This window comes from Thermobia domestica, chromosome 6, assembly GCF_964235325.1.
Source record: "Thermobia domestica chromosome 6, izTheDome1.hap1.1, whole genome shotgun sequence".
Lineage (NCBI taxonomy): Eukaryota > Metazoa > Arthropoda > Insecta > Zygentoma > Lepismatidae > Thermobia > Thermobia domestica.
This window is the reverse complement of record NC_137459.1, coordinates 258888865-258905302: the sequence shown is the minus strand read 5'-3', so window position 1 is coordinate 258905302 and position 16438 is coordinate 258888865. Positions and strand designations below refer to the sequence as shown.

The following is a 16438-nucleotide window of genomic DNA, read 5'->3' as shown; positions in this document are numbered from 1 at the left end:
ATTTAATAACAATATGTCCTATCTTCAATTATATTACGTTCTCTTACATTCGTTAAAAACCACAATATGCTCGCTCATTTAAGTATTGGTCAGGAAGGAAATTATCAGAGGTGACTAAAACAATCACTGTCTTATTCTTAGCTACATATACTCCAGGACTCAGCTAAATATTTAACGTAAGAAAGAGAATACAAAAGGTAATTGGCATCAACTTTCCGAACACTGATTGAAACTCGTCCAAAGTTTGATGTGTCTAATTTTCAGTTTGAATTATAAAGTGCTTAATGCTGTTTGGAATAGCACATACAAACAAAACACTAATGAAGTGCATTGAGTTACTGTATGTCAAAGAATTTACTCCCTTCTCGATCATTAATGTATCATTCGTTTATCAGAACACGAAAGAACAAGATTTTTTTTTTTTAATGGAGATTATCATACCGGCTACTTGTCTAATTTTCAAACACTGATGCTCTCCTTTTCTCGTGTTCCTATCTTAATTTTACATATACTGATTAACATTTTTTTATCGCCCAAAAGAGGTTTATATATTTCATTAGTGTTATTGTGGATGTTATACTGAAGATGCCCATGCAAGTATTTTTAATTTAAATTTCGTATGGCTGTACTTAGATCCCTTTATTCTATCTATATACTGAAGAGAAATGTTGATAGAATGGGTAAAATCTTAATGAATACATGACCCATAGTGGTAAAAGCAAATTAGAAAATCATGTTTCATTTTATTTTAAATGGAAACGTTTTATAAGGTCCACACCTAGAAGTGGACACCTTCTGTAGCTCATTTCATTTATCTCAAAGATTTTAAAACGATTTGTACGAAGCGCATGTCAAAAGAAGCCGATATTTTTCTTTACTCAGGGTTAGCAATCTGATGAAGTTGATCTTGCGCAGGAGTATGCCCTATTCTGTGTTTGCCAAAGAAATAGAGTCGTCCGAGCGAGTGGAGTTGCGTACGTGCGAGTAGCAGCAAGGTTAAATGACTGCATTAATACAAAACCTCGCCAAATGTGAAGTGAGATCTGCCATATGATGTCTGAACGCCAAAGGACAGAATGCATCTGACTTGCATCGGAAATCATGTGCTATTTACGAATCGACAATAATGAGTGAAGTGAAAGTCAGGCAACAGTGCAGAGAATTTCGGGAAGGGCGTTCAAATGCTCATGATGATAAGCGTAGCGGATGGCCTAGTGTTCGGACGAACGATCTGATGGAACGCGTTTACGGGAAAGTGTAATCCAATCACAACAACTGAAATCGTTGAAGAGTTTTTCAGAAATGTCTGCGGAAACAGTGTATCGAATTGTGGCTGTTAAGCTGGATTATCACAAACTGTGTCCAGATGGGTGCCAAAAATGTTGACAGACGCTTTCAAAGAGCAAAGAATGACAGCTACACGTGATTTTTTTGTGTGTGTGTCTTCTGGGGAGGATGGGGATAAGGTCTTTTCTCACATAGTGACGGGGATGAAACCTGGATATCGTACGCCACTGAGAGTCGAAACAACAGTCAATGCAATGGCGGCTCTCTGATGCTCCTAAAGCGAAGAAATTAAATCAAACACCATCAATTCACAAAATCATGGGAACCGTGTTTCAAGACTAAAAGGGTGTGATTTTTGTGGAATTCTTGGAAACATTACGAACAATTACAGCAGATATGTGTTGTCAATAATTGAATAATCTGTTACGTGCCATCCAAAATCGGCGGAAAGAAATACTACGCTCTGGAATTCTTCTAATACATGACAACGTTTAGCTAAACACAGGTGCTGGTACTGTAAAGACAATTCAAGGATTTCAATGGGAACTATTTAATCATCTCCCTTTGAGCCTCAGCGATTTCTTTCTTTTTCTTCTTCTGAGAAAGTGGCTTATATCGAAGAGTTTCAACGACATCAAAGTTCTCAAGACATTAGTCCTGGACTGTCTGCACTCTCAGACGGTAGAATTTTACACAGAGAGGGTAAACGGAAGTTTGTGCCATGTTACCAGAAATCTCTGGAGGTTCATAATGACTACGTCGAAAAATAGGGAAAGTATGTGGTTGTGTATCAATCACAATAAATTTCATCTACCATTTTCTATTGTTTTTCTTTTTATTTTAATATCGTGTTTCCTTTTATGTTTCTTTTTTGACATGCGTCTCGTATGTGTTAAATTATTTGAAACTAATGCACGTTAAAAAATCGAAGTTCAAAGTGTTATTGTAACGGCTATCCTTTCGGATTACGCAAGAAAATCATTGATTCTTTTTTATTGAAAACATTATATGTAATTAATGATATGTATATACTGTGAGTATATCTATTGAGTGAACAACACACAGCACACATTTGCGAAAGTATAATCAATATTAAATTTACACATAAATTAAGGTTTTGCTTAAAACATTGATAGAAAGCCTTAATCATATCCCATCCTTCCACAGTTTTGAGCAGTGCTTAGTATTTCAAGTTGCTTAGTGATGCACATGCTCATGCATAGACACAATTTATTTATTTATTTTTTTTTTTTTAATTTTACATAAAGCCAGAGACACAATGCACTTGTCTGAGCAAATCTTGATACGCCATATCACTCTCAAATAGAATGCAACTTGCCGCACAAGCAGGGATTAGGAGATGTCTGTGAATTGTATGGCTAGATGGCGTTGGTGTTTTTGTTGTAGTATAGTTGTCGCCTGGGTGTTAGTCGTCCTGAAGGTTTGTGGTATGAAGAGAAAGAAATTCACGAAATCATATATAGTTATCCATTCACTAATTTATTTATGGTATGCCTATGCAAGCTCTATAAATTATTCAATTTAATTTGTGTTCTAAATTAGATCGTAATATCCTCTATTAAGTTTCCCTTCTCAATTTTAGTGTGAGTTTAGTCATAATTACTTTCCTTAATCGATATCATTTATAAGTAATAAATAGGCCAACATTCTTGAAAGCTATATTCCTATTTATCATCAAGTATTAGTTTTGAAGCAGTAGTTATAAGCAGATATGCACATGAAGCTAACCAAAATTTAACACATTCATTTATTCTAATGATTTAAGCAACATAATAATAATGTGTTTTACAGATCGAAGCATATTGCAGACTTGGTTATATAGTCACGTTTAAAAGTAGGTTTCCTTGGAAAACATTTCTTTTTTTAATGATTCCTAAATTAATGAATGGATTCGAGTAGCTTATTGTAAATTAAAGATAAAATCGGATTTACTTTAAGATAGTTGAAGCTGTACCCTAATTGTTAATCCATATAGAATTCACAAGAAAAAGAAAGAAAAAAGAAAAAGAAAGAAAAAGTAACTGGAAAAGAAATGAAGGGACACCAGTTTTGAACGTGACTTACGTTGACAATTTATTTTACTGATTAAATACTTATATATTTACTGATTATTTCTAATTTTTTATTGCTTAATTAATAGTTTAATTTAGTTAATTAGTTTGATACATTCGACAAATTCATTATATATTTTTTTTTTAACTTGACTATGTAGTCTAATTATTCTTGTTTCGTAGCAATATATCCTATTTTATAAAAATAAGCTCTACGACAGACTAAATAATAGCATGCTTTGCAAATTGATCTTTCAAAGGAAGCTAATCAAATTTTAATTTTAAATACAAAATATTACGCTTATGTATATGCAAGTTTGATGCAAGAGGGATAATTTTGATAGCATTTTTATTCTCAACTAGCATATGTAACGGTGTGACTATTATCAGAAAGTGTCGTTCAATGAAAGAAGAATGTTCAAATAGTGAAAGTACTACTAATGGAGTAAATTCTCAAAACGCACCTTCTTATTCTAGCGTGTTGTGTGTAACGTCTTATTCAAGTATGAACATTTATGAATACTATGAATAGATTCAAAATTTTGAGTTCTGAATTAACATTGCTATACGCTGTTGATTATCAAGTAAATTACTGTATAGGTACTTTTTGGTTTCCAATTTTTCGTATTAAGGGACTTCAAAAAATTAATAAATAATTTGCGGATATCCCTAGAATAAAATGTTAGCTTTTTTGTTCTTCCTTTATATCAAATTGATGAGTTACTTATTACGTTTCGAAATAAGTATTTTGCTCCTTAGAAACAACTGAACTATATACCTGCCAGCATGGTTTAATGATGATTATTAATTAAATAAAAATGAAAACCATGTCTTCTCTTTCACAAGATTTATAACCTCATGTCTTGATAGAATTGCAGCACCTATGGAAGTAAATTTTTGTTCTCTGAAGCATTTTTTGTAAACTTATATACCACACATGCTAATTATGAGCGCAAGTAGTTTTCAGAAGAAAAGTGGGTGTTATTGTTTTATATTTCACTGTACTTAAGAACAAGTACTTTTCAGAGCAAAGTTTTCTTCAGAGTAAAACCATGTTTATTTTCTAACCATATTAACTTCAAGATTTAACACAGATTATTTTCTTCATTTATTTATTAATTTATTTATTTATTATCTAAATAAATTATGACATAATTATGTTTCATCTGACTTAGATATATTTAAATGCAACTTACCTGATAATACGACGTTTAACACCTTTAGATTACAGAACAGCAATTGGCACCTTGTCATCATGAAAAGCTGTGTCATTGACCACAAACAACATATGGACCTGAAAATACGTGTGAACATCTAAAACGTCTACGTAATTACTGCCAGTAAAGCATCCTGTGAACGTAATAACTGAATTTACGGAATGTTAGGAAATTGTAAACTACAGCATCACAGAACCATTGCCATGTTTCACGTTATAAGGGAGAGAGTTTGGAGCATAAACTTCTCTGGATGCTTGCCATACATAGACACGACCTGTTGTTGGAAATAACGTTGAAAGAGGACTCATCGGATCATATTACGCTCTCTCAATCACTGACGGTCTATTTTGAAGCTCTCGGCACATTTTCATTGTGCTAAAGCGTTGTTGGTAGTGTTCAACGATATGAAAATTACAAATCGAATACAACTGTAGTTGCCGCAAGATTTTCCAGATGTTGATTGAGTTTTCCAGTCACTTTTGCTGCATTCATTCTATGGTCTTTGGTAAAATTTCTCTTCAATGTTCGGTAATTCCCGTCACTGAGGCTTCACTTCTGTCCACTATTGCACTTTGCCAATGTTATTTTTCAACGAGCTTTGTAGGTCATCACCACTTTGCACATTGGTACTCACAATACACTTAACACACTGGCAACCTTAGATACACTTGCGTCAACTAATCGCGCACCCGCAATTTGGCCTCTTTGAAACCCAGAGAGAGAGAGAGAGAGAGAGAGAAAGATCTCCAGTTTATCATCATAAACCATCTGCCTACTAAAACACATGCCTCCTTTCTGTGATGTTAATTTATATTTTGATAGGAAAAGTTTAAAATGATGTGAACAAACACATTAAAAGTGGCTGATATATATATATATATATATATATATATATATATATATATATATATATCCCTCTAAGGAGAAAAGAGTCATGTTAATTTATATTTCGGTAGGAAAAGTTTAAAAAACTAATTTCAATTCTAATATTTTACATTCAATAGAAAATGTATATTTTGCTTTCATGGCAATGGAAAGGCTACATTTAGCATAGAAAGGCTACTTTTATGCTAAGTTGGCAACACTACCTCATCTATGGTAACACTGTTTGTGGTTTTCGATACGGCATTTTGTTGTCATTATATCATTCACCTTTTGCTTTGATTACTTTAACGATTTTTAAATATTTACTTAAGACGTATATATTTTCATGATTTTTTTTCTTTCTTTTTTTTGATATTCAAATGTTCAAGCCCCTTTAGGTTCTATCCTTCTGATCCATAGCACCTTAAATTTTGCTCATTTTAATTTCCCATGACGCTCTATCAGATGTGCTATGTGACCATCAGATTTGAGCGACAACTTGGGACCTTCCCTTGTGAGAAGGAAGAGAAGAAAAAGTACTACTCTTGAGGAGCTGGTACCCCCCTCTGGGGGGAAGGGGGGCATGAAACTTTGAGAGAAAGAAGAAGAATCACTGGTTAGTGAGGTAGTTTCTGTTTCAGCTGGTGAGAGTGTCGGTATTTCGTATTACATCTTAGTAGGAGAGGGGAAATAGTGGAGTAAACGGCGGCCCCTTCTGTACCTAGTTTTTTTCTATTTTTTTATTTTATTTATTTATTTTTTTTTTTTTTATTTGTTGTGTTAGCAATCGCTAGATGATTTGCATGAGTAGATATTTGAACATTATTGGGTGGTATGGAACCATTCTACGCATGGAAATTGGGCGCTGGTGTATGAAAATGATATTATACATATAATTAGTGGAGGGATGAAATGGCGGAGAGGAGGTTATATTGGGGATGATATTTCCCTGCTGTATTTCGCTTTGGATTTTTTTTTTTCTTTTTATAAAACACCTTCTTTTTATTAAGTGGCATTTGAATTTCCACTGATGCTCTCCGTAGCCTTTTCTTTAGAATTGTGATTACAGTTAGTGTGAACAGTGGTATTGTTGTGCCAGTAGCAATGCAAGCAAAAAGGCTTTGCCTAAGGGTTGTTCGTTTCAGTGCTACTAGTATCATGATCCTGGTGAGAAACAGCATTGTTTTGCGAGTTCGAAGAAGTGTTGTCTCTGGAGCGAGCACGATTTGTATGCTCGCTTTTCATTTGTCTCTTTTGGAAATATGAGGAGGCGTATCCCGGAACTTGGCTTTACTGAAAGCAACCGTAGGACTTTGACCAAGAAACTCTAAACATAATTTGTCTAATTTGTCAGCTAACGTTTCGTCCATCGTGGACCGTGGCTGAGGCAAGGCAGAGGGGTCGAAGGAGTAATGGTTTTTGCAATCTCCTCTGCTGGACCATTTGAGCTCTTTACTTCATCTCGGCTTCGTTAATTAACTGATCAAAATCTTTAATCGTTTTCTGCGAGAAATCCACTTTGTGCTCTGGGAGTAAACCACTGACTACATCCATTAAAAATTCCTTAAACGCTAGTTCCAGTGTTAATTGCTTACTCAAATACTGTTTTAAGGAGTCAGCGACTTCTTGGGCTTCTGAAATCTTGAACGATATTGATTAATTGCTGATACTTGGAGCACAATTGTCCAAACTTGTTTAAGAAAGGCCGTTCTTAAATCAATTCATGAGAGGAACGAATGCGTTCGCGGGACTTATACCAATACAAAGATAAGTCTGTTAAACCCAATGGGAAAAGTCCCGATTTTCGACAATCAGACCAGTTAGAAATAAGGGTCAATTTTTCAAAGTTTGTAAAGAACCTATTCGCGTTCTCGTGGGGTAAACCAAAATAAATCTCAAGAGAAGTAGGCAAAGTCGAGAAAGTTGGGAGAAGAGGGATTGTTCCATGTTTACAGGTGGTTTTTAGGAAGCATAACAAGAAGAACAAGCTATAAAACTAAGTATGTAGGTCACGAGATTACTGCAAGAAAAGTAAACAGCAAAAACTCAATATAATTTGAGCGCGACCGAGTGGAAACATACATAAACCAGAAAAAAATATACATATACAGATATATAAAGAAAAAAAGTAGAGGTTCGACATTAAACGCAGAAACAAATCTATTACGTAAATATGAATAGAATTTGTAGTCAGGAGCTATGAAGACCGCCTCATTTTTTACTTTTAATATCTTCCAAATAAGTTAAATTCTAAATATAACTTTTCCAAAATTATGCTAATTCAAAGAAAATAATGGGAGGAACTCAGTAGTGATAGTGGGAGAATGTTATGAGCAAGTGAAAACTAAAACAATATGTTAATACAAAAATTCCCATAATGCATATATAATATAAAATAACAAATTGCAAATGAATGAATAAAAATGAAATAAGATAAATATCCTACACCAAGATGATCTTTTATTCCAGATATCTGAAAAGTACAATTACAAATTACATACTTTGTCAATCATGAATGAAATCTCAATATATAACATGTTAAGGTGGCCACTGTCAGGGAGACTCTGTAACTGTAACTAATGTTGTCCCTGCAACCCAATGCTGTACACTTATGGGTAGAAAATGTGTCTTACTACTTACAATGATCCTTTCATTTTCCATAGTCTGCTTTTACACACAAATTCAGAATAAACAAAAATATTTTAATCCAATATCCAGCTGTAGTGTACTAGATATGTGCTCCAAACCCTCGTGAGCAGCAATATGAATAAGGTCCAAGAATGAGATAATCCGTTAAAAAAATTCTGAACTTTTATGCTGTTCACCTAGCTGTATTAACATGAATTTCTTTTTATGCTGATCACGTTGGCTTGAATCTAAGACAGGACATCCGCCTTTCTATGCTAAATGTAGCCTTTCCATTGCTATGAAGGCAAAATATGCATTGTCTATTGAATATAAAGTATTAGAATTGAAATTAAAGTTTTTTTTTTTTTTTTTTTTTTTTTCGCCAAAATATAAAGTAACATCACGCTTCTACTCTATCTGACATATTGTAAACGATCTTCTAACACACAATCAAAAATGAACAGGTTCTGCGCTTTCATCCTCAGTGTTACCATCTCATCATACATACTACAAACTACAGGTGTTTCTATTATTTTAATGACCATCTATGTATATATGTGTATGTGTGAGTGTAAGTTTCGCAATATTTTAATCAATTGTTTTATGCGTGAAATTATAACATAAGCTGCCAGTTCTCGAAGCAGAGGTAATTGTGCTGCGCCATCTGAAGCCATTTCTTCCATTTCATACGAATACTAATTCTTGTCCACTAGGAAGGTTCTTGCACCTCATATGTCCTGCTGGTTGTTGAAATATTGCGAGCGCAGGAATAAGCCATGGATTGGAATAAATAATAATCGAGAAAGTTAGGTTTGGACCATATGCCGGTTGTGGCACTAATTCCAATGAATCAAATTTCTGAAGTTTATTCTTTGTCGTTCGATAGTTATGAGCTTTTGTATTGTATTGTTGCAGAAGAGCTGACTTTCTGTTCACTTATATAGGTTATATTTGACACATAATGCCATATATTTGCGCCAGATGTTCATAGTACAGGTGAGCGCAGGTGGTTTGATAAAACGTGTACTGAATTCTTCTTTCATAAATACACCTGACGCAGAGCACAACCTTGTGTACAAACCACCGTGTCTGTCGCCAGGTTCTAACCTTTTGTTTAATCAGCGCTTGTATACTTAATTACTTTTTTATCCACTTTTCGTCTCACCCTTCAGAAAACGCAGATTCTGCAGGTTTCTCAGGAGTTTCTTACACACATCCTTCGCCTCTGTTCTTGAACTAGGATCCAGGAATTGTTCCAGAAAATTTTGTTTTGGAGAGCAAAATCAAAATGTGAGGGTCTATACTGAGACATACATTTTAAAGGATATACTTTGTACAACAGTAATACGTAATCGTAATTTAGCTTCTCTTAGTTCCGGTGGCAATAGGAAAGCCCCCGAAAGTTTGTCTGGAATAAAACGCTGCTAAGATCAATTCATCAGGCACAATTCGCGATCTCTTTATGTCTTCGCCGAGGTCATGACGGTAACAAATAACTGAACTGCAATATACTAAGCTCTCTTAATTACCACCAACTGTTAACCATTGGATTTGCCTCTATGGCCGGGTGCACAACCTCGAAAAACATAATTTCTGGCTTACTTGACCTTGAAAATTTGAGCGATTTTTTATTTTTTGAATGAGCTGGTTGTTTTCCTGTGATCAACAGCTTCGGAGCTTCTTGTCGCAGGTTGCTCCTGTGACGTTATGACATACTTCGAAGTTCAAAAACAAAAGTTTCCTAATTACACTTCTTTATAATTTCATCTTTCCTACTACCAAATCACACACGGAACTCACAACTGAATATTTCAAGTGAAAAACTGCCACTATCTATACAGTGCTAGTAAACACACGTGTACATTCGACGATTTATACTACTTCGGTCACGTGACATACCCGCAACAAACGATGAGTGTATGTCATATTGCGAAACTTGACTCATCCTTCTATATACAAATGTATGCATATATATATATACTTACCAGAAAATAATATACACGCTGTCATGCAACACAAAAGAAAATGAAACGTAAGTTCTTCGCATAATATGTCATTAGACGAGGAACTAAGAAATAGGAAAGAAGTACAAATTATAAAACAGAAAAACAACTGAGAAATGTTTGGTTGGGCGCCATAGTTTATTTGTAGATTGTAGGCTGGCTAGGTCACTGCTATATTTTAAAAGTTATCCCAAATGAATTGACCTAATTGTCACAACGTCATAGGCAACTAAAATCAATTAAAAACTTCACGAGAACTTAGTGGACGCTTTACATTTACTGTCCTGTTCAATTATTTATATTCTCTCCCTTTTTCTTCTTCCGTATTTGATGAAGTATTTAGCGAATAGATTTATTTCATTTCCTTTGCTGTCCTATGATAGTAGGCCACTTCGAGATTTTTCGTATGCTGTGTTTGTATATTATTATTATTATTATTATTATTATTATTTATTTATTTATTTTAGTTGGCCTCAACACTTTAAAAGTTTGATGGATTTTCAGCGTCCTGTGACGTTTTCCTCCGTGCTGCTTACTCTCACATTATATATATATATATATAATATACTATCAAAATGGCGTCAGGTCAGGTAATAAGAAAGCGTAAAATAGGATTTGATGAATTTAAATCGCTAATAAACATGAAAAGTTGCAATTAAATATTCATAGTTAAAACATTTTAGACATTTAACATCTACTTGAATTTGCACGTTGAAAGGGATATTCCGAAAGCCAATACCTGATGCGCAGTGTCTATTTAAGAAGGTTTTTTTTTTTTTTTTTCCAAGGGAATTAATGAACAAGAATGTTTGAGTATCTGAATATGTCACCAATATTCCTAATGTTTGAATTAAAGCTTTAATATACTGTTCATTTTTGATAAGACAATATCTACACACATTCTTACATCTGTTACAATTTTACATAACAGTTTCAGAACCAACAGTTTGTTTGACGACACTCCACTTCGTGGCAGTCAAGATTGCCAGATCTTAGACCTGAGATTGCAGACTGTGGAGTAACTTTACAACAAAAGTGTATGGTTATAAACCTGCCAATTTGGACGTTTTTAAAGCAAAAATCCGAAACTTAATTGCTATATTGTTATATGAAGTCCTTACTAATGCAATTTAAGGTTCACGAAAACCTGCGTGAATGTTTAAATTTTAATAGAGCCGTTCTGAAGCTGTGGAGGTGAACACCATCGCATGGATACAAGTTGAATATAAGAACCTATGTTATATTTCAGGATTAGGATTAGGAGTTAGATATTTGAGTTTTCGACATCCATGGCTATGTTAGCCTGTCACGTATGAGGGATGACGTCCCTCGTTGAAACGTTGCTCGGGGAATTGGGGAGGAAGAAAGGAATGGGAAAGGAAAACAGCGACCTGAGACACTATCTGAGGTACCATCCCTTGATTTGCCTCGTGTGAATGACGATGACGAAAACCCAAGAAAACCTCACTCAGGATGGCTGGCTTGAAAAAGCTTTTAGACTTTTTCGACCGAGTATCCCCACCAAAAATCTTAACTTTACCGCTTGTACCAAAGGGGAAAACATCAATGATTATGCTACACAGGGCCACTGCTATATTTTAAAAGTTATCCCAAATGAATTGACCTAATTGTCACAACGTCATAGGCAACTAAAATCAATTAAAAACTTCACGAGAACTTAGTGCATGGAGATAAAGGATATGTAATAAAATACTGCTTCTGTTTGGTAGCATGTTAAAGAAAGATATACAGAATTCGATTGCATAAACACATGTAAGTACATGATACGGGAAATTAAATCCATATACTATACATGAGGAAAACATTCCCACACGTATATGATTAAATAAAGGAAACCGAACTTTCAAAACGTACCTAAAAGTATCCTTAACAATTAATAATATTGTACTCGATTATATTACCTCCACATTTTGTTCTAAAATGTTCGAAGTTATAGGCTTTAGTCTCAAGATCTTATTTAGAAGATAATTATATGAAGAATAATCATCGATGATAATTAATTGTAAGTATCAAATACATCAAAAACTTTGGCAATGTTGAGAAGTGCCTGTTTTAAAGACGTCTAATTCAAAATTTTGAACTTCAAAAATTTTTTCTTCATAATTTCTTTCTCTAATCGTCATAAGAGGTTATTTTTTCTCTCCACTTAAAAGACTAACTACTTCTAGAACTTTATTGCTAGTATTATCATGAGTTTAATCTTCACAAACATTTAAAATCTGTTTTGTTGAAGGTGCAAGCTGTAAAATAAGAGGTTAGATTTTACTTTCGTTAATAGAAATTTCCGCACACAAAGTGATTGTTATAATTACAGATTTTTTTAGGAATACCAGAATATGATGTTAGTATCGTAATATAAAAATAGAACAAATTATTTCCACGTTTTTTTTTTTTTTTTTTTTAACATACGGCTCGATGAATATCTGTATGGATCTATCAAATCAAAAGTGCTGAAATTAGGGGCATTGTTTCATCACATAAGTGAAAAATAATTCCTTACTTCATCTGCACTATTTCATGGTTTTATGTTTGCTTTTCCTTTTCACATTACATTGCATATACAAATAACCCATTCCTCTATTTAATTTTTGCTTTCTGCACACGCATATATTTAATCTGCCACCCTTAATATATCAAAATAATGTACTGCCTTTAGTCTTGTAGTTTTAAAAATTATGTTGAGTTAATATATTGGCATTTTGGAAACATGAGCTAGTAATATATTATTATGCGTCCTAATTTCTTTATATAATTCCAAATTTATGTTTTTTTTATACTAATGGTTCGTTGTTGTAGTACTAAATATTTAGTTTCCACAGCTTTATAGGTTAAGTTGGTAAGATTTATGATTATTGCCAAAATCAAGAGAATATATCACTTGTATATTTTATGACTTTTAATCATATTCTGCAGTTCCACCTCGCTGGGTACACGAGCCGAGGGATTATAACGTTACAAGAGGAAACACTGTAATTTTGCCATGTCAAGCAGAAGGATTTCCAACCCCTTCAATCGTTTGGAGAAAAGCCACTGGTGAGAATTTGATAATCATGATGTGTCAAAGTACAGACTTTTTGGCTAATTATAGATACTGTGTGGTATTAGTGAAACACTTTAAAGTTTACTTCTTTTCATTAACTCTACTTTCTGGTAAGCCTTAAGTTATGTAGGTAAAGCAAATACTTAGTAAAGTCTCACGTCTCTAAACATACAAGTTGTTCTGATGCTGCTCAATATACAGTATTTAACTTTCATTGTTTATGTAGATATTATTTGGTTTCATTCTAATCAAATCATTACAGCAAAAATGTCCATATTCTGAGGAGTACCAACACTTCCATTGAGAGATATTTCAAAAACAAAGTTCGAAGGTTCAACGATTATTTTAACCTGAAGCTGAGAGCAATCTGATGGTAGTCATAGTTGTTTCGATTCGCGTGGTCCCCGATTATATTCTTAGAAAGGGAAAAGCTAATAATATGACTCCAAACTGAGATTATTGAAGCCTGACCATTTAAAACTGTAATTCAGTTATCATAACATATATTGTAACAATACTAAAGAAAAAAAAAGGAAAGAACGTACTAAACAAAAGCATGAAAGGTTTATAAATTTTAGAAACATCAACCAATGGTCAGCACCATGGGCGGTGATTAAGGGGAGCAAGAGGGGGCAGTTGCCTCCCCACTTTTTTGAAGGGACGCCCTAATTTATATAATTTCATTTGGAAATGTAAACAGGGTGTCCATACAATTTGGAGAAAAGATCTCTGACTTTTCCCTGACTTTCCATGACGAAAGTTCCAGATTTCCCTGACCCCTGAATAACTTTAAAATATAGAAAAAAGGAAGAAAAGCCATCCTCCACACTCCCCATAGTTGGCTTTGTTTTCTTCCGCTTCTGTTTCTTTCTTTTTCAATTTTCTTTCCAAAGGAATGTGAATTTACAAACATATGCATTAGGCCAATATTGATTAGTCCTACATATTACACAAAATGTAAACTTACAAACGAAAGTGTGCAGTATACAAAGTACTTAAGATATGAAAAAAATACACATTATATGCTTACACATTATAATACCAATTACACAGCTTATAATATTGCCTATAGTAATAAACAGTTCATACATGATTCTACTGATTATTAAAAAAATACACACACACACACACATTATGTAACACATACTTTTGCTGGTGCAGTTGTTAAATGCAACACATTTAGAAATTTGTTTTCACCCTTTCTCGCATAGTTTTCTTCTCATTCATCTGAATATCCTTCTTGTTGCCTCCGCAGTTTAATTTTCTTCTCTTCTTCCTCCAGCTCCTTTAGTTGTTGCTGAATCTTCCGTTTCTCTCTCCTCTTCTCGTCCCCAGCATTTATTTCTCTTTTCTCTTCCAAATACACCTGATATTGTCTCATTGAACTTCTCACTGAATTTATCATACCTCTTGTAATTATTAATCCTGATGATCCACATATTCTCCTCACAGAATCATATATGATCCGTTGAGCCACCAGAGATTCTTCTTGTAAATTGTCAACAATGAGAATTTTATTTATTGTGAAACCACTTTCAAAAAATGCATTTCCGTGAAAGAAGATAAAACACAATTTCATAACTGACCATAAGTCAACGAAGTTCTTCCCATTTCCTAAGACTAAGTAAAAAACTCATCAAGTCCAATACCATCTCTATCATTGGCTATGCATTCATTCGAGTGTTCTTTAAATTCTTCAGTCTGAGCTTTCACTGTGAGCTGGAGATAATATTTCTTCGCGTTCTCAGCCACTTGTCCAGATATCCTCTTGGCACCATACAATTCTTCTAGAACAGCGTCTACTCTTTTGAGCAAATATGCCAGGATGTAGTTAGATATGTGTTTTTCCCAGAAAATTAGTTTCAACAGCTATATCAGAGAACACTGCCTCCCTCATTATCATCATTGAGAACACTGCATTTTGCATCCAGTAACAGTAAAGAAATCAACCCTATTTCATAAATTCAGTAATTGAACAATGAACCTAAATCGATTTTTCCCTGACTTTCCCTGACCAATCTGCCATTTCCCTGAGTTCACCTGATACATTTTTACTTCCCTGACCTTTCCCTGACTTTCACTTGTTTTCCAGAATGTGGACACCCTGGTACAGGTTTTGTATGTATTACTGTTTCATAGGAGAAAAATGCTGTCATATGATATTTGCCGTTGCGTGAGTACGTGTTGGATATTTGTCTTCCCGTGGAGTTAAGAAAGCTACAGGAATTGCGTTTTAATTGCAATTCAAAGCAATTAATATTTCAATTGCATTTTTCCTTAGATGTCATAGCATATGCTTGCACTACTTACTGTATTTCATTTTCTAAGAGTAAAAACATTCATTTAATGGCATGTGTGGAATTAAAAGTATAAGTTGTTCATTAATTCCCAGTTTCAATATAACTTCTGCAAAACAAGTGTCATTACTCATTACTATGATCAATATTATCCCTTCTATTTATTTGTTTTGCAAATTTATTAAATAATCTGATCACACAATTTTCCAGACAGAATTTTAAGATGTTCATGAGCAAGAACTCAAATCTTTTCTTACACTTTCGTTGTTTAAGAGTATAAAGGGCTAGGTACCTACCTGTATTGCTCTTACGAATTTACTTAATAAAATAGAAATACGATATACGGCATTTTAAGTGAAAAAAGATAGTATCCTATTAGTTATGCAATCTTTCATCAAACATTGTTAGAAACAACCAAGAAATCTAACATTGATATACAATTGTTAAGATCATGTCTTGACCCCCACTTTTAACGTCCAACCGCCGCCACTAGTCAGCACTAACAGATTCACTCTATCTATCTACAACTAAATATTTTAATCCTCAGAAAAGTAATATGTTGTATTAAAGTTAGCGAGATGAAATATATTAAGATAGTCAATGAACCCATTTTTTCTAAAAAAAAAAAAAAAAAAATGTCCGTCAACCGTAGAGAAAGACGAGATGAATCACTTTATCTCATATCGCCTTTAGTGGCAAACGATGCATCTGAAGACAAACTGAAAACAAAAATCATATGTAGCCTTGAATTTAAACAATAATTATAAATTTTGTAAAAGATCAAGTTAAATTGTAACTCACGATATGTTAATCTACTTAATATAGAATATACTATATACATTTGATAATCTTCTCCCCAAGGTTCTCTAGTCAACTAATCACACTTCCCGACCTTGTAATTCACGGAAAGACATGTATGGACTTCAGCAGCAACTGAGATAGTTTCTCAGGCCAGGTCGCACCGAAACTGCTTTTTTTCTACAGTATTTGTCGTATCCCTTCATTTCGA

At 33.9% G+C, this 16438-nt stretch overlaps 1 protein-coding gene across 4 annotated transcripts in view; it reads left to right on the top strand.

Moving 5' to 3' along the window:
• Window positions 1-16438, top strand: part of LOC145688485 (cell adhesion molecule Dscam2-like) — a gene marked incomplete at its 5' end in the record, with an annotated part of 1010929 nt that overhangs the window by 820936 nt on the left and 173555 nt on the right. For all 4 annotated transcript variants that reach the window (XM_081762790.1, XM_081762793.1, XM_081762792.1 and 1 more), the window contains 1 exon segment: window positions 13006-13125. In XM_081762790.1, coding sequence (XP_081618916.1) covers window positions 13006-13125 — 120 coding nt within the window.